Genomic DNA, 27,010 nt, shown 5'->3' with positions numbered 1-27,010 from the left:
AGAACGGGAGTGATGTGATGGAAGGAGGGGGTTCTGGTGATGATGCGGGCAGCTGAATTCTGGACCAATTGAAGCTTATTTAGAGTTTTGTTGGGAAGACCATAGAGAAGAGCATTACAATAGTCGAGACGAGAAGTGACCAGACTATGAACTAAAATGGAGGCGGAGTGGATGGTGAGGGAGGGGCGGAGACGATTAATATTACGTAAATGATAGTAGGCTGACCGAGTAATGCTATTGATGTGGGATTGAAATGATAATGTACTATCAAGGATGACACCCAGACTCTTTACTTGAGGGGAGGGGAAAACTGGAGAGGAATCGATGGAAAGGGTAAAATTAGAAACTTTGGAAAGGGTGGATTTGGAACCTACGAAGAGTAATTCGGTTTTATCACTGTTAAGTTTGAGGAAGTTTAGAGTGAACCAGGTTTTTATTTCAGACAGGCGGGAGGAGAGGGAGGCAGGTGGAACAGAAGAGTTGGGTTTACTGGACAGATAGAGCTGAGTGTCATCCGCGAAACAATGAAAATCAATATTGAATTTACGGAATATATTACCAAGGGGTAGCAGGTAGGTAATGAAGAGAAGGGGACCGAGAACAGAACCTTGAGGAACACCAGATGAAATGAGTGAGGGTTGGGATTTAAAAGAATTCAGTTGAATAAACTGAGTGCGGCTTGAAAAATAAGAATGAAACTAGCGGAGGGGGGTGGACTCGATACCGAGGGCTGAAAGTCTGTGGAGGAAGATGGAGTGAGATATGGTGTCGAATGCTGCGCTCAAGTCGAGGAGGATGAGGATGGTGATGAGTCCAGAATCAGCTGCTAGGAGAAGGTCATTGGTGATTTTTAGTAGGGCAGTTTCTGTGCTATGAAGGGGACAGAAACCAGATTGAAAAGGTTCAAAAAGATCATTTTGGGTGAGATGATGGGAAAGTTGGGAGGCGACTATTTTTTCAAGAATTTTTAAGATGAAGGGGAGGTTGGAAATAGGACGAAGATTATGAAAGGAATTGGGGTCTGAGCTGGGGTTTTTTAGGATGGGTCTGACGGCAGCGATCTTGAGGAGTGAGGGGACAATACCTGATGTCAATGAGGAGTGGATAATGGCACAAATGAAGGGAAGAAGAGAAGGAAGGCAGGATTTAACCAGGGATGTTGGAAGGGGATCGAGCAAACATGTGGATGGTTTGGACTTATGGATGAGGCGGGAAATTTCACTGGGATCAGGGAGGAGAAAGGAAGTGAATATATGAGTTACAGAAAATGAGTCAGACGGGATGGGAGGAGAGGTGGAGGAATAGAGATGCTGATGGATATTTAGAATTTTCTGGTTAAAGAATAACTGAAGAGAATTACAGTGCTCATCTGAATAAAAATGACAGGGAATACTTTTACGGGGTTGAAAGACATTATCCATTAAAGAAAACAACATTTTGGAATTTCCCTTATTTGCATCAATCAGTTGAGTGAAGTAGTTTGTTTGAGTGTTAGAAACCAAGGGCCTCATTTATAAACGTTGCGTACGGACAAAAGAAGGCATACGCCACTCTCTACGCAATAGTTGATATTTATAAAAAGCAAACTTGACGGGAAAATGTGCGGTCCTTCACGCAAGCTCTGACCCAGGCGTACGCACAAAAACGGGTGAAATGAGAAATGGCGACACCATCGGCAGATGGAAGAAACACGTAAAAGTGACAGTGTGTGCCAAATTGTGCTGGCATGTGCTGTGCTACACAATGTGGCACAGCTTAAAAACGTGCCTCTACCCCCTGGCGCCGATTGCTGTGTTGGCCCTGACCCTGAACCTCATCCCCACGCATTTGAGCCAAATGCTGCTGCTGTGCGCCAGCGTTTGGAAGTGATGCGTCGCTTGTAAAGAACAACTAGAGGTGTGGAAAATATTATTTATTCAAGAATTCCCTCATCGTGCAGTTTATTTCAGTCAGTCTTGATTTCGCCCAACTCCTTGGTCACCTCTCTGAACTAATGACTTCCCTCTGCATTTCAAGGACTGCATCGGTGAGGACACGTCCACTGCTGGAGGGTTGAGAGCCGTGGAGACGCTGGGTCCAGACGGCTGCTCAGCTGCAGCATCGTGACCACTGGCCACGCTGGAACACCCAGCAACTAAAATAAAATTGTTCTATATTAATAAACTGTAATTGTGTAGCCTGCATACATGTGACTTGACTGCAGTCATTTTAATATTTTTCTCTTACCTGTGTCACTCGGTGCATCTGCCACGTCGGTGTCCCCCTCCACCTCAGTCACCACTCCACTTAAAAGGGATTCCCCGATAATAGCCGCCAGTCTCTCATCAAGAGGGGTCAGCTCCGGTGTCCCCCCCCGGCAGACACACTCTGGCGATGCAGCGCTCTAGACGTTTTTTTGCCTCGACTTTGATGTCCGACCATTTCTTTTTTATTTCGGCCACGGTCCGAGGTTGTGAGGCTACAGCATTTACAGCGTCTGCCACCGTTTGCCACTCAATTGCCTTTTTTTGCATTAGTAATGCCCACACTGTGCCCTCCAAACAACATTTTCTCCTCTTTTCCTCATCGCCAACAATAACTTCTACTTCACATTGAGTGAAGTTACGTTTTTTTGATTTCCTCTTTGTGTTTGCCATGGTTTCGCAATCAATGAATATTTATTTGTGGGCGTTTCACGGACTATTTATGGGCAACTATGGGCGTGTCATGAAGCCGCAAAAGCTGCGCAGCATTTAGAATTGGTTGTGATTTATTAAGGGAAAGATGCGTAGGATGTGCGTGCGCACGGTTTTATAAATCCGAATATTTCTGTGCGTACGCACATCCTATGTTTCATCTGTACGCCACTTCTGACGCAAATCCTACGCAAAGTTTTATAAATGAGGCCCCAAGTCCTTGTATTGTAGAATCTGTTCATTATAGATTTCCTTATGAACGGGAACGCCAGTTTTTTTGCAGAGCCGTTCCAACTGGCGGCATTTGGCTTTCATTTTATGGAGTTCAGGGGTGAACCAGGGGGAAGATTTGACAAACGAAACAGACTGGGTTTTTACAGGAGCGAAACTGTTAAGAACATCTAAAAGGCAGTTATTATAAAAAAGAAACCAGTTCATCAGGGTTGGACGAGTTCGGAAAAGGAATGCGCTCCAAATGAGAAGAAAACAGCTCCACGTTTATATTCTTGATGTTTCGGAAGGAGATGAGGTGAGTGGGTTTAATATCAGATAAAATCAAGGGGATGCTAAAAGAAACAAGATGGTGATCAGTCATAGGAAGGTCATCTGTGGAACAGTTAGAGGGGGTTAACCCAGAGCAGCAGACCAGGTCCAGAATGTGTCCCTTAGCATGGGTAGGCAGCTGAACATGTTGATTAAAACCAAGACTATCCGGGCATTAACAGAAGTCTCTGGTGAGGGGGAGGTGGTTGTTATCAAAATGTATGTTAAAATCACCCATGCACATAACATTAGGAGAGAGAGATGATAGGTGAGTTAGCAGAGTTCCAAAATGCTCCAGAAAGTCCCTGTTCGGTTTTGGGGGGCGGTAAACCACTGCTATTACAGTTGGTGTGGGTCCAGGAAGCATGAAGGCAGTGCACTCGATGGAACTGAATGAGGGTAGCAGAACCGGGAGAACTTTCCACGTCTCGCGATATATCACCGCGAGACCACCTCGGCGGCCATGGCAACGAGGCTGACAGAGGTAAACAAAGCCGGGAGGGGTGGAGTCATTGAGTAAGGAAAAGTCATTCTGTTTCCGTAACGCAGAGAAAGTCAAACTTACGATCCACAATTAGATCCTGGATCAGCTGACCCTTGTTAGAGAGGGAGCGGATGTTGATGAGGCCAAAGTTGACGGTTCTGATGAATTGGCGCGGCGCCGAAGAAGTCGAGTTCCCAGGTCCGGGGAGGCTGGAGAGCACTCCGTGGTCCACAGAATGTCCGGTGTTACGTGGAGGATAGCGGGTAGAGGAGAGGAAGCGGACGACATTGGACGAGGCTTGGTAGTGCCGGTGCGTGCCACGGTGGATGTACCTCAGGCGTGGCGGGAGCAGGGGGTCCGTGCAGTCGTAGAGCAGAGGAGCAGGAGCTGTAGGCAGCCAGCGGAGACGGAGGAGTTCCGACGCTGAGTACTGGATGAGCCCGGCCGTGGGGCGGTGGAAAAGCCAGAGGAGGATCCAGGTTAGAGCCGACCAGATGTAAAGTTTGCACGTGAGCATAACTGACAGGAGAAGGCCCCGGGACTGCAGACTGAAAAACGTAACTCCTAGCTAACCAAGCCCCAGGTTGGAGGAGTGACGTAGTGGAAGTTATCGGTTAAGCGTGCAGTTGAATGCAAATAATCAAAGTAGTTGATGGACACAGTGACATGTGTGCTCTGTTTTCACAGTCCAAAATCTGTCGTAGCAGAATTGTTTATAAAAAAGGAAAAGTTAGAGTTTAAGTTACCGGTGAGCAGCGGCAACAGTCATGCCAGCGTCCACTCAACCGGAAGTGTCCGGTTGAGTTATTCTGTTATTCTCCTAATAACAGGTACATCTAAAATAATTCAATTTGTGAAAAAAGTTTTACATATTTTGTCAGCAGTGAAACTCATTATCTAGTATTATTACAGATAGATTGAAATGTATTGATCCTTTACTTTTGTGCATTAGATATTTGTAGCTTAGAGAATATGAAAACCTAAAAGAGCTGTCCAATAAAGTCAGGATAAGACGAGACCAGACTTTATTGATCCCCAGAAGGAAATTCAGTTGTTACAGCAGCCAAACAAGAAATATAGCAGTTACAAAAACAAATAGTCAGTAAAAATTAAAACAGTAATAAAAAGTGGAAGTAAAAGTACACGTCATGATTAAATACGTAAATACAGAAGCAGTTCACTGTGTCATTCTATAGAGTAACTGCTGTTGGGACAAAGGACATCCTGTAGTGATTCATATATCAAAACAACCAAAGTTTTTTTTATTTTACTTTTCAGAAAAATTCATCTCTACACATTAAATACTCACTTGTGCCTCCCTCTAATGAATTACTGCATCAATATGGTATGGAGGCCATCAGCCTGTGGCTCTGTGTACATGAAAGGAAAGCTCAGGTTGCTATGGAGTTCATTAAAACATTAGGGTTTCACCCCAGAAGTTTTAAGCATTAAAAACTTATTTTAAAATATTTAATTTTTCTGAGTTACAGAACTTTTCCCATGTAAAATAAAGTCTTCTGCTGTTGTACAGAGATTAAGAGGTCAACCTCTTATCAAAAAAGTATAGAATTTAGAGTTTACACTCAGTCCTTACATTGTCAAGAAAAAGCCTTACAAGTTCTCATGTGTCTTTTGAGATTAGATAAATCATTAAAACTTTTTTTACATTCTTTACAAGAAAAAGGCTTTTCTCCTGTGTGAGTTCTCATGTGTGTTTTGAGATAAGATATGTCGCAAAAACTTTTACTACATTCTTTACATGAAAAAGGCTTTTCTCCTGTGTGAGTTCTCACGTGTCTTTTGAGATAAGATATTTGACTAAAACCTTTTTTACATTCTTTACAAGAAAAAGGCTTATTTCCTGTGTGAGTTATCATGTGTATTTTAAGACTAGCAGCATTACGAAAACTTGTATCACATTCATTACAAGAAAAAGGCATTTCTCCTGTGTGAATTCTCATGTGTGTTTTGAGATTAGATGCATCACAAAAACTTTTTTTACATTCTTCACAAGAAAAAGGCCTTTCTCCTGTGTGAGTTCTCATGTGTATGTTGAGATGAGATATTTGACTATAACTTTTTTTACATTCTTTACAAGAAAAAGGCTTTTCTCCTGTGTGAGTTCTCATATGTCTTTTGAGATAAGATCTGCGACAAAAGCTTTTATCACATTCTTTACAGATATAACATCTTTCATCAGACCCAGTTTCCATGTAGTCAGACGGGTAAGTAATTATTCTTGAGTTTTTACCAGACTTGATAGAGGAAAGTCTCTCTTCTTTTGGAAAATGTTTGTATTTCTTACCAAGATTTGTCTTCTTGGGATTTTTTCTAACATCAGAGTCACACTGACCTTCTGACAAGTGAGAGCTGTCCACACTTTGGACACATCTGTCCCTCCTCTTCCTCTGATCTCTGTTCTGTGGGTCTGTCTCTTCATCTGTAGTTGATGTTGATTCTTCATGTTGGTTTTCTTCTTCATCTTGACTACCAGCTACATTAAAGCTCTGCTGATTGTTTAGATCTGCTTCACTGTTCTCATCTTCCTCATAAGTAGGAATCTCCATCAAGGTATCAGTCTCCTGCTTAAAATCAAGCTGATCTTCATCCTGACTGATGCAGAGTTTCCCTGGTTCCTCTTTAATCTGTGGAGGTTCTGGTTCCTCCTGTTCCTCTTGACTCTGTGGAGGTTCTGGTTCCTCCTGTTCCTCTTTAATTTGTGGAGGTTCTGGTTCCTCCTGTTCCTCTTGAATCTGTGGAGGTTCTGGTTCCTCCTGTTCCACTCTGAAGTTACTCTGCTGGATGCAGAGATCTTCCTCTTCAGTCATCCAATGCTGGGGGAGGCCTGCAGGAACACAAACACAACAAGGAGCCTTTCATACGTTTCCAGGACTTTTAGGTTTTGTCAAGCATCAATAAACTCTTTGATCATTGGAGAAAATGTCTGAGGAGTCTGGAAGACCAGAAGAGACTAATGGAAACAATACATATAGACGCCATTAAATCTTTCACTTTCGGCTTGTCCCATCAGGAGTCGCCACAGCGAATCAGCCACTTTACTGTGGAAGATTTGTATGGTAATCTTGGCAATGTTTTACGCCGGATGCCCTTCCTGACGCAACCCTCTTAAATTAACTGGTCTTGAGACTGGCACAGAAGTAGAGAAGGGAACAGGGAGCAGACCGGCTTCAAACTCTGGTTTCACGGACGGAAAGTGCCGCAAACCAGCATAACATAAACCAGTTCCATATAGATGCCATTAAATAAATAACCAAAAGTAGAGATATTGACATTACAGACTAATTTAGGCCCCCTCATACATAGAGAACAACATGTGAACCATCCCAAATACCACTTTTTTTAAAGGTGACACAAAACTTTCACTGGAATATGGTTGGTGATGATGTCCACTAACATCACAGCAAGTTTGATGAAAAATCCCTGGAGAATATTAGAGAAATTAAAGTTATAGACCAATTCGGGCCTCCTCATTCACAGAGAGATTGTAAGATGTAAACCTAACAAAATGCTACTTTTTTAAAGGGTGAAGCAAAACTTTCACTGGATTATTGTCAGTAATGATGTTCATGATCATCACAGCAAGTTTAAAGAAATTTGACTGAAGAAAATTACAGATATTGACATTATAGTACACCTAAGCAGCCTGCCTTTATAGTTAAAGTAAAAAAAGTAAACCATCCAAAATACCACTCTTTTCAAAGGTGACGCAAAACTTTCACTGGTTTATTGTTAGTAATGATGTTCATGATCATCTCAGAAAAACCATCCAAAATACCTTTGAAAAAAGTGGTATAAAAGTGGAAAAAAGTGGTATTCTGGATGGTTTACATGTTATACTATGACTATGTAAGAAGAGGCCTGAATCGGTCTGTTATGTCAATATCTGTAATTTTCTTCAGACAATTTTTATTAACCTTGCTGATATGATCATGAACATCATCACCAACCATAATCCAGTGAAAGTTTAGCGTCACCTTAAATGAAGCAACTTTAGAAAGAGTTAACATGACCAAATGTGATTTTATGTGGAGTTTCCTCATTTCTGTTTGATTCCATTGCATGGCATGCTTAACAACTCTCAAAACACTCTTGTCAGTGTTAAATCTCATGTTTAGAATCTGTCTGATTGATTATATTTCAGACAAAACATGTTATTTCTGGTAGTTTATTATGGAATGAACAGACATGCAATATTAATGAATAAATCTGTACATCAAATGACAATATACAGCTTGCAATAACTCATTAATTTCAGAGCACGGTCCATGTTATTTGATAATGGGTAACTGTGACATGGGTGATATTAGTGCTTTTTCGTCTTTTCAACTCGCTGGCCGTGTGTACCGTAAATTATGATGTAAACGCGCATGCTAAAAGTCAGTGACGGCTAGCGAGACCGCACTTCCAAGGATGTCGGCTCACTTGACCGCAGTAAAGAAAACCATGAAGCTCAAAGGGCTTCTCTGTTTCTTTGATGAAGGTCACATACCTATGTGGTGGAGCTGCAGCTGTGGTTTCCAGATGACATCCAGCAGTCTGCGCTGACGACAGAGCTCCTGCTCGTACTGGACGATGGTTCCTTCACAGAGTCTGCAGATTTCTTCAGCAGCAGCAGCTAGTCGCTCGCTGATCAACTCTCTCAGAGACTGAAGGGAAGACATGGTTCCTGCTCCGATCTTCAGCTCCAACTCCCACAAACACCGCCGTCCTCTTCACTGCAGCTCCGATCGATCATCTGCTAGTCTCACAATCACAGCAATCCACGTCGTCTTTCCGTTCAACACTTCTTCACTCATTTACGACATTTTGGAAAATGCTGAGAGTTCCCACACGAACCACGTATCGTCCTTTCTGTCCAAAAACCTCACAAACTTCCCAACTAAACACCGCCAACCTCTCAACACAAGCTAACTAAGCTAGCCTGCTAACAAGCTAGCGCTGCTAGCGCCTCGTGCTGTTCTTCTTCTTTGTTTGGCTAACAGCGTCATGGTGCTTTAGCGCCACCAGCTGGTCTGGAGTGTTGTCTGTAGCTCATATTATGATGTCGATGGTTGCAAAGAAAAAGCCATTTTAACTTGACTGGCAAATAAAGTTTAAAATAAACAGTTTATTTTCAGGAAATAAAAACATAATAGAAATAGAAAAAAAAGAAACTTTTAGCTGCTGTGACGTAATCACACTGTGTCTCATTCCAATGTTCAGATTCGACTACAAAACACATCAGAGACTAACTAAACCTGATCACATACGTTTATTGTATTTCTAAAATACAGTCATGAATAAAGACATATCGTAAGCAAACAAATAAACAAAACAAAACAAAAAAAGAACATTTCAAGCAAAAAGATCCTAAAAACAGTTTCTAAAGAGAATAATTACAACTATAAATAAACATTAAACTGTATATTTGATAACAAAGACAAGCAATAATTTTGAAATTCTTATTACAGTGTAAAAACAATAGATACATTTACTTAATTTAATGAAAATTAGATTAACAAATTTATGAAGTATATAACTGAGATGTAACATAATAAAAGAAAAGTAAAAGAATTAAAGATCTTTGGAATGCATACATTTTTCACCGACAATCTGCAAAGATTTTAATGCTGTTTCTTGTTTCTGTCTCTTCATCAAAGAATTTTTTATAAAAAATGTTAAAGTTTTAAATTAATTCAAAGATTTTTTCAGGTTAAGACAAAAAAAACTTAACATTTTTATTTACAGTACAGACCAAAAGTTTGGACACACCTTCTCATTCAAAGGGTTTTCTTTATTTTCATGACTATGAAAATTGTAGATTCACACTGAAGGCATCAAAACTATGAATGAACACATGTGGAATTCTATACATAACAAAAAAGTGTGAAACAACTGAGAATATGTCATATTGTAGGTTCTTCATAGTAGCCACTTTATGCTTTGATTACTGCTTTGCACACTTTTGGCATTCTCTGGATGAGCTTCAAAAATGTTGAGAAATGCAGAAATGTGTGCTGCAGATGCCATGTTTGCCACTAGAGGGCAGCACAGCAGCTTCAGTCTTTGTCATTGTTGCTGTGTGAGCCTGAAGGAGCTTCAAAGTGAGCTGCAGCTTGGTTCAGACAAACCTCCACATTCACACACAGATGTGATCCTGAAGAAGTCTGAACAGAACATTTCAGGAGAACTCTTCAGTCCAGAACATGAGCCCGCATTGTTCCTGAAACTGGGATCAGAGTTCTGCTCTCTGCTCCCACAGAACCACCTTCATGAGCTCCTGGTTTCTTCTGGATCCTCCAACATTCAGACGCTCTCTGACTGAGTTCATGTCTGCACTGAAGCACTTTCTACATTCTAGTTCCAAATGTTCTACAGAATCCATCAGAGGTTGAAAGTCTTCCTCAGTACTCGAGTACTTTAGTTCAGCAGCTCCTCTTTTCCTCTAAGGTGAAGCTTCATGTGGACGACTTCTTCTTCTCTCCTCTTTTCTGGAGCTTGGGCTCCATGCAGTCTGATCAGCTCTGATTTGGGCTTCAGTTGATGTTTGTGATCAGGAACTCTGGATTCTTCTTAGACGGAGACGTTCTGCCTCTTTAGCAGAGAGCAGAACGTTGATCTGATCTGTTGGAAGCCACTCCATCCTGAAGCTGCACTGCTGAGTTCCTGTCCACCAGGGGGCAGTGTTACGGCTTTGCCTGCCTTATTATTCTGCTCATCTGTCAGGTTGGGACTTCCAACACACAAACATTTGACCTTTTCACTTTATAAAAAAGTTTGTTAAACACTTTGGTGACTTTCAGATTTATAAAAAACATTTTTTATCTTTTATTTCTGTAATTATTGGTCTAAACTTTTCTTCCTGAAGGCTGAACTGCAGCTTTCCTCAGGTCTTTCATTTTCTCCATTTTTCTCTCCTTTTTTTTGGCTTCCAGCTCAGCAGGCATGACCTAGACGGCGCCCTCATGTGGACGGATGAACACATGACAGAGGGGAAGGACAGAGCTGCACAGCAGGGACGAGCAGAGACCTTTGGGTCACGTGGAGCAACAATAAAAACAGTAGAAACTCCAAGAAAACCAGTAGAACCAGACTGGAAAAGCTCAAAAATTCCAGAAAACCTCTTGAAAAATGCAAAACTATATGAACTCTGAACACTAATGACAAATAAATGGTGATTAAAAACCTTTATGGATCAGAACCAACAGAAATAACAGGTTGATGCTGGTCAGACGTGCACACACAGGACCCTAGGGGGGTTTGAACACCTGCCCTTTCTGCCTCCTATTCAAAAGTGTCCTCTTTGTTTTTAATGAACATGAATACATTTCTGTTCAGCTGCGTCCACACTGACCGCCTCTCTTTCACCGTGTGGATAATTCTCCGCTCGCCGTCTGTCCACAAATGTGTTCCTGAGCTTGACGCCGCCTGTGGGCGGAGCTTCCAGCTGATGTTTTCAGCCTGATGGCCACATGGAGCGGTGTCTGTGTTTCTGTCATTTCCACTGCATGAAGACACGGATGATGCTGAGAGGTCAGGTTTCTGGATGATGAAGAGTTCTCCAGAATCATGGGGAATCACGTCTCCATGTCTGGATCCTTCAGATTCTCTCCGTTCAGTGATCTTCTCTCCTGATGAGTCTGAAAGACGGACGCTTCCGCCGTCTTTCCGTCTCTCTGACCGACTTTGAAGGCTTGCAGTTCCATGTTAACTCCAGAGGAAAACTACAAACCAGAATCAAATCAGGGACCTTTTTCTGATGGTCTCCATGGAAACCAGAAAGCTAAAGTTCAGGAGATGATCAGGCTGTCTTTCCATCAGCAGCAGCTCTCTGTCTGGCTGCCAGCTCTCCTCCTGGAGCCGCATAGCCAGATCAATGCTCCAGCTCCATGGGCCCTGCAGCAGACTGAAGGGTGAAGCCGCCTTTGGCCAACAGCAGGCAGGACGCTTCCTGAAACCCCGCTGCCCCCAAAGGGAACCAGCAGGTGAAGAGAATGAATGGAAGTTCAGGAGAACCATGGATCCATTCACTAGATGGATGTGTTTTCTACCCGCTGTCACTCAAACCGTCACGCTGCTGCCAGACCTTCACGCCACGCCCACTGCTCAAATGGCGCCGCAGGACCTCAGATGGCGTCTGTACCATTGACTTAACATTGAAAGTGGCCACGCCCACCGCTCAAATGGCGCCATAGGACCTCAGATGGCAGATCCTGCAGGGACAGGAAGCTGCTACTAAGTACAAAATCAAACAGCAGGGGATTTTCAAAATAAAGGAAGAGTATTTGTGGTGAGGTCACAGCTTCCTCATTCCGGGTCTGACACTAAATGTTTCTGTTGAACAGAATGTTTTCTGATTGGTTTAGCCTTCTTTTCACTCTGGATCCTTCAGGTTCTCCATCTTTCTGGATCCAAATCCTTCCAGTCACAACAACTTCCTGTGTTTAGAGGATCAGATGCAGAAGAGAATCCAACATAGAACCGGAGTCACACTGGATCCAGCTGTCAGGAAGGGGAGGAGCCAAAATGCAGAAACTGGACTCAGAGGCAGAAACGTCAAGATTTGATCAATAAACAGAAACAGGAGAAAATCCATAGAGAAACCAAAAACTGATGATCTGACAATGTAGAGCTGAAAACAGAGACTTCTACTGACTGAAGACAACAGAAATGAAGACATGTGGATGATTGACAGGAATCTGGAGGGACTGACAGACAGAACACCACCAGACCCACTGAAGAACGGACCTGCAGAATCCTCACAGCAACAGCAGGAGGACATTCACTCTCAGTCAAACTGTTGCATTCTGGGAAGGAAAGCTTGAAGACAGGGCTGCTCAATCCTGGTCCTAGAGATCTACCAACCTGCCTGTTTTCCAGATCTCCAAGCCCTGCTAGCTGCTGATTGGCTCAATCAGATGTCTCCAGATTGTGACTGGATGAACACACCTGGTCCAGGTGATCAGCAGGAAGGAGTGCAGGGAGAGCTGGAGAACAGGCAGGTGGTAGATCTCCAGGAGCAGGTAGGAGCAGCCCTGCTGTAGGACGTCTGTGTTTCCAACATCTGGATTCAACTGGATTTCTGTTGATTCTGCCTGCAGCACATTGTGCCGACATCAAGAGCCTCCAGTGTTTGATTCTTCCAAGTCTGGGATCAAGTGAACAAACTCATGTTGACTAGAGTTTGCTGATATCCAAATGACAATTGGATCACTTTCAGCTCCAGGGATCAGAAAGGAGTCGTCTCCAGGTGACTTCATCTCTGGTCGTCTGCTTTCAAGGAGCAAAAAGTCTTTTCCCACTTTGAGCCCCGCCCCTCTGGAATCCTGATCCTGATGCTGGTGGTCTCTCTGCAGCTGCTTCTGGATCCTGGGCCTTTGGGCCGCATTTACCGATTTTCTGACTACATCTGAGTTTTTTGACGACCCGCTTACATCATCTTTTAAAAGTGACCCATATCTGATTTTTGCATTTGCACTATACAATGCTGAAACTATCAAACGTAGACGTTCTGAGGACTACGTAGCAGTATTTCCGCCCTCCGCGGACCTCTTTCGGACTTTTGTGACTGCGGTTGTCAAGGAGGCAACGCAGTGACGGAAGGAGGCGTTGCCTTGGGCGCTCCAGAGGGCAGAGGAAAAAGGAAGGCTGCTCGGCTCTCTCTGAGTTTTGAATGAGGGAGTGTTTGCAGACGTGCTGTACTAACAGTTTGATCCAAGTGTTGAACCTTTCCTGCGCGATGACTTCTCTTTTCTGACCGTAGTCAGAAACGCGAGGGGGATTTCCTCGGGGTTCTCTTTTCCGTTCTGAACCCTCAGCCTCCAGAGTGGGCTAAGAAAGACTCCAAAACTTTTGGGGGAGACACCTTATTTTTAATTTACTGTTCTCCGACACTCCCCCGCTCCATGCTCACCCCCCCTCTCTCCTTACACACAGACACACAGGCAAGCACGCGCGCGCACACACACACACACGCGGTCCCCATCATACACGCCCCCCAAAGAAATAAACGGCTTCTAGCCTGTTTCAGAGCAACGGTGTCCCGCTTCATTAGTCACCGTTTGCGTCCGGACCGGGACCGGACCGGGAATAACAGCGGTTTCCGACTACGGTCTGAAGCCTGAGGCTGAACGGTAACACGCTGACAGCAAAATAAGTGCACAAAAGCACTTTAATAAGTCATGTGATCTCAGTTGGTGGTGTCCTGAATTGACGTCACTGACGTACGACTCGCATATAGTTGGGAATATCCGATCTGTCTGCTTACATGGCACACGCAAATGCACGTATCCGATTCGTTTCCGATTTTTTTCCACATATGAGAGAGGCCTGTATCCGATCTGAGAAAAACAGAATCCATGCGCTTTTGTCCTGCTTACACATTCACCGATCATATCCGATCTGTGCCACAAGAGAGGAAAAAATCGGAATTGGGTCACTTGAACCATGCAGTGTAAAGGCGGCCTTAGCCTCCTTCAGCTCATGGTTCCTCTGTCAGTCTCTTCTCCTCAGAGGCCTGTCAGCACATTCAGATCAGCTCAGATCCATCCAGACCTCTGCAGGAGCAGACACCTGGAAAACATCCTCCATCACCTGGAACACCACCAGCAGCCGTGGAGCCGCTCCACTCAGTCGCCGTGGCGGCAGAGGCCAGAGGCCACTTTCAGTGGGAGGTCAAAGGTCAGACATGATCTGAGCAGCGCCGCCACACTGTCACTTCCATGTAGACATGTGTGTTGTTGTCATGTGTTGTTGTCGTCCAGCTGAACAAGCTCTTGGTGGTGTTGTTGGTGGAAATGACAGTTTGAAGTCCAACACGTCTGGACTAAACCAAACTTCTTCACAGCAGATTTGACCTTCAGCTGTTTCACATTACAACTTCAATCTGCTTCCAATCTGAAACCAGTAGAGGGCGCTAAGCGGGAAAAGCTTCACTGTTTGCCCAGAAGAAGAAGCCTCACCAAGCCTTCATGAAGGTCAGACTCTGTGCACGGTGGAGCAGTGGTTAGCGCTCTCAGTGAGAAGGTTCAAATTCCAGCTGTGACCTTTCTGTGTGGAGTTTGTCTATTCTTTCCACCCGTGTTTCCTCTTACACGCCAAAAACATGCTTCATACACTGATGGTTCCTCTGAATGCCCCTAGATGTGTGTGTGTGTGGGTGTGTGCGCGCATGAAACCAGATCTCGCACGTTGCAGGAAGGGAGGGGTGTGGTGTGAGGAGCGCAGTCAGGCGCTGTTTTAGGAGTGAAAAACTTGAAAAAGTAACAAAGAAAGTTCATCTTAAAGAACTGAGACAGCTTGTTTTTACAGCCTTCGGGCCTGGAGATGACCACAGTCAGAAAACGTAAACCCCCCCTAAAAAAGGAGGATTGCCCCACAGTTTGAGAACATACAAGTGAAGGATCTTTTATTTAAAGTTTTTATATTTTATAAAGGATTTTTCACTTTGTACATTTCTTTTCTGCATGATTCTGTGGAGGTGAACAGGGGTTCTATTATATTTTCTATCATCTTTTCTTTATGCATTTAAAGAATTCTATTTTTTAAAAACTTTTCCAACAGCTGAGAGAGCAGATCAGACAGATTTATTGTTATAATTGGGGTTTATGGATCTTCAGACAGACTGAGAGTATATTTGAATAAACCCCTTCTGGATTTGAGGCTAAGCTTTATTTCTGAAAATGATATTTGGAAGCATTCCTTGTTGGACAGAAAAAAGAAACAAAAGAGGAAAGAAAGAAACAGAGTGGGATGTCAGAGATGGGGGAGAAGGGGTTAGAGTGGGGGGGGCAGTCAATATTACAAAGTTAAAACATAAAAGTTTCGTCAGTAAATTACATAAAATAATCAGCACACAACTATTTGCAGGTTAGAAGTATAATCATACATCAATGTTTAAAGATTTATCTCCCAGGATTTCTGCACACAGACAGGTACACACAATATTCACATTACCAATATTCATGAAGGGGGGGGGGGGGTAGAAAAAGAGAAAACACCAACACCCATGTCTGTCTTAGTGTGGAGGTGAACAATCAGGTGTGTTGAATGAATGTGAGTCTCTTAGAGTGAACCTTGATCACACTGAATGCTGCAGCAGAGGCAGGAGCCCCGGCCCCCCAGACCCCAGAGCTAAGGGCAGACATAGGAGCAACCCGATCGATCCAGGCATCCAAGAGCCCCCCAGTCTGACAAAGATCCAGGAGCAACACCCCCCCCCCCCCCCCCCCCATGCACCTGACCCCCACCATAGAAACAGAGACGTGCTTTTGTGCTTTTTAAAATAAATACATGGATTTTGTGGAGGTGAACAGAGGTTCTATTATATTTTCTCTGTTCTTGGTATTCTGCATTTAATGGATTCTATATATGCATGTATATTGTATTGCAAAAATCTGCTTGAATAGGTACCAAGGTCACCAGTATGCCTGTTTTTGACTTTGGTCTCTGTTTTCTTTCTGTACTGGAGTGTTTATGGAGCCACAACACCTGCAATGCAGACTAGACACAAACACACCATTCTAATGACGTATCTAGTATGTTTACATCTTCCCTTACTGAATAATAAAAAAGCCTTTTTGCCTTGAGGACAGAGAGAGAGGACAGCCACAGAGCCTAACAGGTCGTGTTTCTCCACCTCTCCCCTTTTGGAAAAGGTTTGAAGATTCCTGCAGACTCTTGTGTGTCTTTTCATTTCTGCACATTTCATTTTTGGACGTCCTGAACCATCTGAATAGGCCGGACGAGACGGCAGCAATTTGGAGGCACAGACGGGGGGGTTGAGGACAGTTTTTCTGGATTAAATTTGGCCTGGATGAAGGGTTTCTCAGGAGTGGACTGACGACACGGGTGAACCCTACAAAGGTAAGCAGAAACCTGTCAATCAAATTCTACATTGGGCGTGGCCAAATCAAGTGTCTGATGTCCACAAAGTGAGTAACTCAGTAAATTGTAGAATTGTACATTTGGGAAAATTAGATTATTTAAGAAAAGTGAAAATAAGGTTTACAGAATTAGAGAAAAAAGAAAAAGTGATGAAGTGTCCTAGAGTTTGGAAACTCCAACAGTTCTCTGATGGGAGGCTGGTTCACTGGGTTTGTTGTCCCGGGAAGGTGAGGACCCCCCAAGTACAGAATGGTTGTTGTTGTCCAATGTTGTTGAGGAATTCTAAATCAGAATAGAAATATTTGTAATATTATTCTGTAAAGGAGGATTGAGGTTTAACACAGAGAGGAAGGTGCAGGTGTGTGTGTGTGTGTGTGTGACAGAAAGACAGAAAAAAATGGGGGGGGGACATGAGGGTTAATGCTACTTACATACTAAATATATATATAATATAATAATAATAATATAATAATATAATAGAACTACATACTCACTGGGCAATAATTTTAACTGGGGGGGGGGGGGGCATTAGGTTCTATAATTGGATAGAAGGGCCGGATCAGGAGCAGATGTGTGGAGTGAGAATGATATAACATTGAATGTAGATGAAAACATTTGGATTGAAAATTATATTCTAAAAGAGAATATTCTAGAGTCTTTGGTTTAAAACCTTTGTTCCCATTTTAGATCATGTTTTGATTGTGAAGTCCTTTGGCACCTTCAAGGAGATGTAAAGTGCTATGAATAAAGTTTAATTCCTTCATGATCTTTTTAATAAAAGAAAAAAAAATAAATAAAATTATTTATGAAATAAGACAAACATTCAGGAAAAGTATACTAATACATTTAAAAAAACAAAACAAACAGAAAAACAATAAATAGTGGATCCTCTCCCGTCATAATCCTAACTTTAAGGGCTGCAGCTCATCACGTCTCACAGTTTGTGTAGCTGCGTTGTGTCCTGCACGTCTGTTTCTCATCCAGAAATTCCAGAAGTTTATGGCAGTAAAACTCACTTTCTACACTTTGTTGTGTACTTTGTGCTTGTGTGTAGAAGTTTTGATTGTGTTAAAAGTTATGGACTGTATAACTCTTTGCTTTGTCTGCATTTTAACAAACTATTTGTAGTTGTGTGTGTGAATTGTGTTTGTGTTTAGTTGGAGTTGTGTGTGTTTAGTTGGAGTTGTGTTGGTGACATGGCTAAAGGGAGATAAAGAGCAGCAGGGGCTCTGGGGACAGCAGGAGGTCAGAGGTCATTGGGGAACCAGCGTATGCAGAAGCAAATGAAACACAGCAAGGAGGATCTGATGACGTCTGACAGGACAGAGCAGTGAAGAAAGACAACGTCTTCCCTCTGGGGGGGTCAGAACAAACAGGAAGATGAGATGATTTGATTTTTTGATTTGATTTGATTTGAAATGGGTTATTTCAAGCAATTAAGTAGAAATAATACACAACAGCAATATAAACATCAGTTATTCATTCATACAGTAACTAATCAAACTTAGGATAATTAGACATATTAATAAATATTGCTTGAAAGGGAGTGGAAGGAAGCGAATTTATATAATCCCACCCCGTTATACTATAACCATTTTATTACATGATTTATCAATATCCGGTTCCCAGTTTTTATCAGACAGAATTAAGAATCATAAGATATCGATAAAGCACATGACAAAGATGAATAACTTAATTATTATGCAAAAATAACTATTTTAGAAATCAACATGGCAAATGCAGATCAGTCATCTGAAATATATGCAGATTATGTTACTTATAAAAGCCATTCATATGAATAAAACATAATACTATATCAGTAAAGCAGACACAACACTGTTTCAGGAATTTTCATAGCAAATTTCATCAAATATCAAAAGTTAAAAACATGTGCAAAATTATGTTACATTAGGAAAGATTTTTGAATCAATTTATCAAGTTTTGGAGAAAGTGAAGTAATATCATTAAAAGTCAATCAATTTAACCATTTTCAATAAGTGATTAATCATTTGTTTTAGCTCCTGCTGTCAGCTTTGTTCGAGGTTTGATCGGTACTCCAGTGAGAATGACATTATTCATCCTTACCTGCTGATCCACATCGTCCAGTCTTTTCTCCAGAATCTCGACCCGGTTTTCTTAGATGCTCGTTTTGAGCCCGAAATCTTCGGAACTCTTCCATCATTGGTCCGTAAAGGATTTCAGCGTGGCTTGAATATCATCAAGAGTCTGTTTTAGGTCTCGTATTCCTGGGTTTTCTTCGGGGGCATGGTCAGCTCTGTTTTTTGGAGAAAATCAACTTTTTAAGTAATTTGAAGATAGTTGTATTGGCAGAGAGGCACGCCACGCGTCCTGCTGTGTTACCCGGAACCGGAAACCTAAGATGCACCTAAGATACACTGTGACAAAGCAGGTTGGTCTGGGAACTGCTTATCCAACAGGATGATGGATGTACAGCACACACATACATACTAAATATAAAAAATAAAAACTATTTTGGATAAACGGAAGGTTGCAGTTTTAGGGGTTCCTGAATCTTTAATAAAACAACAGGTGATGTAATTTCTGTAGATGGATGTTTGTTAGTAAACTTTTTCTGGAATCACATTGCATAGAAATGCTGTTAGTTCAAGTCCAGCTTTTCCAGACACACAAATAGATATAATAAGACTTAATATAAATAAATAAAATAAAAAAGGGAAGAAGATTTTGAGGTTTGGACAGACAATGCTTACATTCATTCTGTCCACTGACGGTGCTGTAGATAAATTCTAATCAGTGATACTGTTTGGACCCACATCCTAGAGATTCAGCCTCTCCTCACAGCTGCAGGTCTGCAGCCTTGAGTTTCCCAGGGAGATGCAGTCAGAGCGCTTTGTCTGGAATTAGCTGCAAATGGTGTAGAGGCGTTACCCAGTCCTTGCCTGAGACAGACTTCTATTTCCAGTGGCTTGACGTAGCTTTTGAAATCAGGAAAGAAAGCCACTTAGATGTCTGTGCATGCTGGTGTCATTCAATAGAAACTGAGGATACGGTGTCTGCACAGTGTTAACTAAACAACTAATGTTTCTTCAGACTAGGAGTTGGTATGATGATATGATTCAAACCAACAAATTCACACTAACAGACCCAAACTATAACAAATGCACCTGAAAGAGAGAAACAATTATGGATTAAATGTTTAATGTCAAAAAGACAATAAATAGGAAGAAGTCAATAAACAGTTAATTGAATTGCAGCTGGTAGAGGCTAGACAGAAAGCAAATAAAGAAATACACAAATAAATAAATGAATAAAAAAATAAAATTAAATATAGAAATACAATGTCTTAGGCTCACAACTGAAGCTCAGTAGTCGCATTTGTCTGGTGCATTTCCGCTAAGTCTGGCCTAGTTTCATTTTACAAACTATAACTCACCCATGAACAGTTTTATCTAGTATGTTTTCATCTTCCCTTACTGAATGATAAAAATCATTTTAGCCTTGAGGACAGAGAGAGGACAGCCACAGAGCCTAACAGGTCGTGTTTCTCCACCTCTCCCCTTTTGGAAAAGGTTGGACAATCTATGCAGACTCTTGTGTGTCTTTTCATTTCTGCTCATTTCATTTTTGGACGTCCTGAACCATCAGAATCTGTGAAGGCCGGACGAGACGGCAACAAAAGACAACGTGGATTGCTGTGATTGTGAGACTAGCAGATGATCGATCGGAGCTGCAGTGAAGAGGACGGCGGTGTTTGTGGGAGTTGGAGCTGAAGATCGGAGCAGGAACCATGTCTTCCCTTCAGTCTCTGAGAGAGTTGATCAGCGAGCGACTAGCTGCTGCTGCTGAAGAAATCTGCAGACTCTGTGAAGGAACCATCGTCCAGTACGAGCAGGAGCTCTGTCGTCAGCGCAGACTGCTGGATGTCATCTGGAAACCACAGCTGCAGCTCCACCACATAGGTATGTGACCTTCATCAAAGAAACAGAGAAGCCTTTTGAGCTTCATGCTTTTCTTTTTGGGGACCCGTCTGTCACTCAGTGGTGGTTCTACACTAACTTACCCCCCGGGGGATAAACCAATCATTTTCCTGTTTTACTTTGTGTACTAATTGTGCTACAAATAAATTGCCTTGTCTTACTCTCACAAGTACAATTCACCAAAAAGTTACTTAAGTAAATGTAACTTGTCACTACCCACCTCTGCATATATATTTATTTCCATTAGTCTCTTCTCGTCCTCCAGACTCCTCAGGCATTTTCTCCAATGATCACAGAGTTTATTGATGCTTGAAAAAACCCAAAAGGAGACGTATAAAAGGCTCCTTGTTGTGTTTGTGTTCCTGCAGTCCTCCCCCAGCATTGGATGACTGAAGAGGAAGATCTCTGCAACCAGCAGAGGAATTTCAGAGTGGAACAGGAGGAACCAGAACCTCCACAGATTAAAGAGGAACTGCAGAGCTTTAATGTAACTGATAGTCAGGATGAAGAAGGAAACCAACATGAAGAATCAACATCAACTACAGATGAAGAGACAGACCCACAGAACAGAGATCAGAGGAAGAGGAGGGACAGAAGTCATGTCCAAAGTGTGGACAGCTCTCACATGTCAGCAGGTCAGTGTGACTCTGATCTTCATCTCCACACTATCGGTATGTTCACTTCAACAACGGTTCTATCTTGAGCTTCAAGCTCTCCAAACATGCAGTCCATCAACAGCGTGTCCTGGAAGAGTCTCTTCAGTCCCTTCCAGTTGAAAAGACAGAAGACATTGTTGGTCAGTGCAGCCGACAACATTCTTCAAATCATATGATCTTAGTTAGTCCCTCCAGCTGACGACAAACAGGAAACCTTAACAGATCAAAGTGAAAATTGTTAGCAGATAAAAAAGTACAATCTGTTTTGTCGTCTGTGGTTCTAAGTTTGTAGTTCAGTTCTTTTCAGCAGATTTTTCTGTCAAACCCAAAATCCCATCTAAACCTCTTTGATGTCTCCATGTCTCCAATTCCAGACATTCAGAGAGATTCTATTTCCAAAACTACATTTCAAGCTAAAACCCAAAGACAGGGTCCTGCTCATGGATCTGCAGACTGAAAAGATTCAAACCTGAACACATCAGTGAAAAACTGCTTAGTGTCAGAATTGTTCTCCATCTTTTTCTGGACGTATTCTTCCTCCAGTGCAGCTTCATCTTCATCAAACTGCTCCTCATTGGTGGGTGGAAACACAGCAGGGAGGTTTTTCTGTGTCCAGTTCAGCTCCATGAATGTTCAGGCTGTTTAATGTCAGTGATTTCAGTTTAGAAAAACTGCATCTCTGCTGAGATTTGCTTCACTTCCATAAGAACCTCAGCAGCATCAGGATCATTTTGTTGATGCTTTGTCTGTGGAATGACATTTCATACTCATAGCTTCAGTGAAGATCAAGAGTCTGGAACCTTTAACACTAAAAGAACCATTTGATCCAGTTTCTTCCAGACCAAAACCCAACAAGAGCCACAAAGTCCACTTCACTGTTTAACAAAATACTTTTTATTTCTGTTTTTCTGGCTGTTAAGACAATCATTTATAAAATGTGGCTTTCAAAATGTAAAAAAAGTATTATGACAGTTTTATTACAGCTGTCATGAGATGATTTTTTTGTGTGATTAATTCAAGAATCAAGAATCAAGAAGTGTTTATTGCCATATTCGGTGAAGTTTCCCAGAATAGGAATTTGCTTCGGTGCAAGTGTGCAAAATAAAACAGAAAAACAGTAAGCAACAAAAATGTAAAAAAAAATTACACAATGGTCAGAACAATAAATAAATAGAGTAAATAGTGCAAACAGTGCCAAAAGCAGTGCAAACTGAGGATGATCAAGGTGCAGGTAGTGGGCTGGTGACTGACTGGACATTGAAGTGAAGTTTAAGGGGGGGAGAAGTTAAAGGGTGTTGAAGAGTCTGACTGCAGAGGGAAAGAAACTGTTCTTGTGTCTTGAGGTTCTGGTCCTGATGGACCTTAGCCTCCTGCCTGAAGGGAGGAGTTCCAGTAGGTCATGTCCAGGGTAAGAAGGGTCGGCAGCTATCCGGCCTGCACGTCCCCGGGTTCTGGAGACATATAGTTCCTGGACAGATGGGAGGCTGCAGCCGATCACTTTCTCTGCAATACGCTGCAGTCTGCTTATGTCCCTGGCTGTGGCTCCAGCGTACCACACAGTGATGGAGGAGGTGAGGATGGACTAAATGATGGCCGTGTAGAACTGCACCATCATCTGGGCCGGCAGCCGGGACTTCTTCAACTGCCGCAGGAAGTACATCCTCTGCTGGGCCTTTTTGAGCAGAGAGCTGATGGAAGGCTCCCACTTAAGGTCCTGAGTGATGGTGGAACCGAGGAAACGGACAGAGTTCACTAGGGTGATGGTAGAGTCTGTCAGGGTGAGAGGGGATGAGGGGGCTGTGACTTTCCTGAAGTCCACTATCATCTCCACTGTCTTCTGAGTGTTCAGCTCCAGGTTGTTGATGCTGCACGACGACACCAGCCGGTCCAACTCCCTCCTGTAGGCAGACTCATCATCATTAAAGATGATTCCGATGAGGGTGGTGTCATCTGCAAACTTGATCAGTTTAACAGAGTCATGGCTGGAGGTGCAGCAGTTGGTATACAGGGAGAAGAGCAGAGGGGAAAGTACACAGCCCTGTGGAGTTCCTATGCTGATGAATTGGGTGGGGGAGACATCCTTCTCCGGCCGCACACACTGCCTCCGCTCCGTTAGGAAGTCAGTGCTCCACCTGTAGGTGGAGTCAGGCACGTTGAGCTGGAGGAGCTTTTCCTGGAGCAGAGAGGGGAGGATGGTGTTGAACGCAGAGCTGAAGTCCACGAACAGGATCCTAGCATAGGTTCCCGGGGAGTCCAGGTGCTGCAGGATGAAGTGGAGGGCCAGGTTGATAGCGTCGTCAACAGACCTGTTGGCTCTGTAGGCGAACTGCAGAGGGTCCAGGAGGGGGGAGGTGAAGGATTTGAGGTGGGGGAGGACCAGACGCTCGAATGACTTGATGACTACAGACGTAATTACCACAGGTCTGTAGTCATTGAGGCCAGTTATGCAGGGCTTCTTGGGGACAGGGACGATGGTGGACAGTTTGAAGCAGGCCAGGACGTGGCAGGACTCCAGGGAGGTGTTGACTATGTCTGTGAAAACTGCTGCCAGTTCGCCTGCACAGTGTTTCAAGGTAGCAGGGGAGATGCCATCCGGGCCAGGAGCCTTCCGTAAGTTTTGCTTCCGGAAAAGCTTGAGCACCTCCTCTTCTGTCACTGAGAGGACAGTGGTGGGGAAGAGGTGGTCCGGGGGAGTCATAGGCTACGTTCACACTGCAGGGCTTAATGCTCAATTCGGATTTTTTTGCAAGACCGTTCACATTTCCTAGTAAATCCGAATTTCTGTGATCTCCAGTGTGACTGTGACAAGACCCAAACGAGACCCGCATGCGCAGAAGAATACTCAACGGTGAACGACGTCACTCGTTGTTTGCGGAAGTTGCTAACGTAGATGTCAACAGCAGTTTTTTTCAATAGCAGTGTTGTCAACAGCGGAGCTCTTTTGCATTATTACATTTATTTTCATAAAGGAGCAGCACAATTACAATCTTCTCATTTTAAGAAGGCATTGGAGCCGGGCCGTGCGCACGTGTGTCTGTGTATTATGTGTAAGACGATAGAGGAGAAAAGTAGCGCGTGCAGCGAGGTGGGAATAAGGGGGGCAGTGTGGGGGCGCATTTGTGTTGTGTTTTGGAGGAAGGAGAACGGTAATAAAAGAAGGTTTCCCCATGAATAAATGCTTTTGACTCTTTATTAGCCCGCTTTGGAGAATGTGAGAGTCTGAACGGGGAAGTGAACCCCGAAGGAGGATCCGCCTTCAGCCCTGGAGAAGCCGGCCTCCCCCGCGCTTCTGACCACGATCAGAAAGAGGAAAAAAAGTCATGGCAGGGAAGGTTCAACACCAACTCGGCCATTTCGCTGGAAATTTTTCAAAAACCGCCCGGTTGCGATGAGAGCCCTGGAGTTTGGCCTGAAAAGAGCGATCACCCCAAATATTAATCCAATCGGTGACCTCGCTTCCCTTCCACTGACTGATCTCAGCAGCATCGTCTACCATGGTTGATGTTTATGTTCTTGTTCCCGCCTACTTCAACGCAGAATGATGACGTTTGTTGTGTGTCGATTACATACGATTCGGAATTAGGTGGCCTGGCCGGTCAGACTGCGGTTGCAATTGATTGGAATCAGGACAGCTTACCCAAGTGGCCCGGGTCCCATTTGAAAAGATCGGATCTGTGTCGTTCAGACTGTCATGAAAAGATCGGAATTGGGTCGCAAAGGGGCAAAAAAATTGGAATTGGGTCATTTCAGCCTGCAGTGTGAACGTAGCCATACTGTCCTCAGTGATAGTGGGGGAGGAATGTGGCTCCAAAGTTGCTGAGGAAACCTGTTCAGTGAGAGGGGAGGGGGTGGGACTTCAAATCTGGCATGAAAGGTGTTAAGCCTCTCAGCCAGTTGAAGGTCGTCAGCAGCATGTTGGGCTCTGGGCTAGTTGGTGAGTTGCCTAAGCCCTCTCCAAACAGAGGTGACATTGTTGACCGAGAATTGCTCTTCCAGGCGTTTATTGTACCGATAGTCTCTTTGGATTTTTAGACTTGGAAAGAAAATGATAATTTCTTCTCACAATGACCTTTCTCCCCCAGTGGGGTCATCACGGGTCCATTCACTCAGTGCTGTTACTGCCCACCTATATAAATGCTGCCAATTCCTTTCAATAAAACTTTAAAATTTTGCACAAGATACATTACTTGTTTGATGTACGACAGCAGCTACTTCCTGTTCCAAATAGCTGCTGTCACCAAACTCCAATAGACCTCTATAGAAAAATAGGCAGCTATTACTCAGTCATTCTAAATAGACAGAATTACCATTCTTGCTGTGAAACATTTTTTCTTAATATCTTGTTGCTAATCATAGTTTTACAATACATACAGTAGGGGTGTAACGATACGCTAAAATCTAATTTCGGTTCGGTTCAGAGTTTATTGGCGCTCGGTTCGATACGTTTTGGTTCAGTACGGCTGTTTAACAAATCTGCCTGATATGAACTGCTATTTTATGAGCTAGTAAGTTATTGATATTTATTGTTTGTGTTTTGCTGTCAGACACCTCAATTTCTCCCTTGGGAGATTAATAAAGCTTTAATCTATCTATTTTCTGAATTTTTTATGTACAAAAAGCCAGAAAATAATTACTTGCAAAATGTATTTATTGGTTTTATATAACAATAAATAAAATTGACCTTTGTAGGTGATCTGCTTAATAAAATAAGAAACAACTATTAGCTGCCAGGAACAAAAAAATTTGGATAATTAACACTGGCCTGAAAAATTAACTTGCACCTTTATTTTCTTGTATACCCAATTGTTCCAATCGGGTCATGCCGTTTTAAGAGCATTAACAGATCTATTCTGTGGCATACACTATCTTTGTGTAACGATGTCAACACAACAGCATTCCCCACAGGAGAGCGTAGGCTAAGCATTACCCATGCTGATCCTGTGGACATGCGCACTGTCACCTCCATCACCTGATAGCTGTTGAAGCTGAAGTGCAAAGATGTTTCTGACCATGGAAGGCGGATTTTCCTTCAGGGTTCACCTCCCCGTGTGGACTTATTGCTGTTCTCCATAACTGAGCTACACAAACTGAACGGGCGCTCACACACAGTCTTAAGGCCCGTACACACCGGGACGAATATTCGCCAGGCGTTATTCGCCAGCGTTTTTCGCCACGTTTTTTGTGTTCACACCCAGGCGATTTTCGCTGACGATGAGTGGAGTGAACATGCAATTTCATTCCCTGACATTAGATGGCGCTTAATGTAAACAGAAATACTCCTGTACACAAGGTGGCGCTGCGCAACTTTACGCTTCTTAAAGTCGCTTTTCACTCAGAAGAAGAGAGCAAGTATTTACCCGCTTGTCAGAATCAAACAAAGAAAACGTGAATATTTCAAGCACCAGTAGCTCCAACTGGTGCTTGGTTCGGGGATGTTTTAGAATGTCCGTCATTATTGCTTCGCGGCAGTGTGTAGACGCTACTTGGCGTCTATCTTCTTCGCTGGTATGTGTGCTCAGCAAGGCAGTTTTGTTTTTGAGCGCCCCCAAGTTGTGTTTTACTGTAACTTCAGAAGCTCCAGACACGTGAGCAAAAGCGCCATTCTCATTGGTCGAGTAGATTTCGACGCGACGCGTCGAAAAAAAAAAACGAACCCGAGGCGTTTTTTTTTTTTGACGCTTTAACGCGTGGCGTTTTTTCGCGTCGGTGTGCACACTCTCGTTGGTGCCCTTTGTTTAGTCACGAGGCGTTAAACGTCGGCGAAAATCGCCGGCGAAATTCGTCCCGGTGTGAACAGGCCTTTACGCT

General features: G+C 43.2%; 1 protein-coding gene across 1 annotated transcript; it reads right to left on the bottom strand.

The window, feature by feature from the left end:
- Positions 1–4,710: 4,710 nt before the first annotated feature.
- LOC144987767 (uncharacterized) lies at positions 4,711–9,045 on the bottom strand. Its single transcript, XM_078937140.1, has 2 exons — positions 8,213–9,045; positions 4,711–6,547 (listed from the first exon to the last, which is right to left on the bottom strand). The coding sequence occupies exons 1-2, from the start codon at positions 8,382–8,384 to the stop codon at positions 5,301–5,303; spliced, it is 1,419 nt and encodes a 472-aa protein (XP_078793266.1). The 5' UTR covers positions 8,385–9,045; the 3' UTR covers positions 4,711–5,300.
- Positions 9,046–27,010: the final 17,965 nt, after the last annotated feature.

The sequence above is a fragment of the Oryzias latipes genome, chromosome 2, assembly GCF_053564925.1.
Source record: "Oryzias latipes strain Hd-rR chromosome 2, Olatipes_Hd-rR_3.1".
NCBI lineage: Eukaryota > Metazoa > Chordata > Actinopteri > Beloniformes > Adrianichthyidae > Oryzias > Oryzias latipes.
This window is presented reverse-complemented; position numbering and strand designations above follow the sequence as displayed.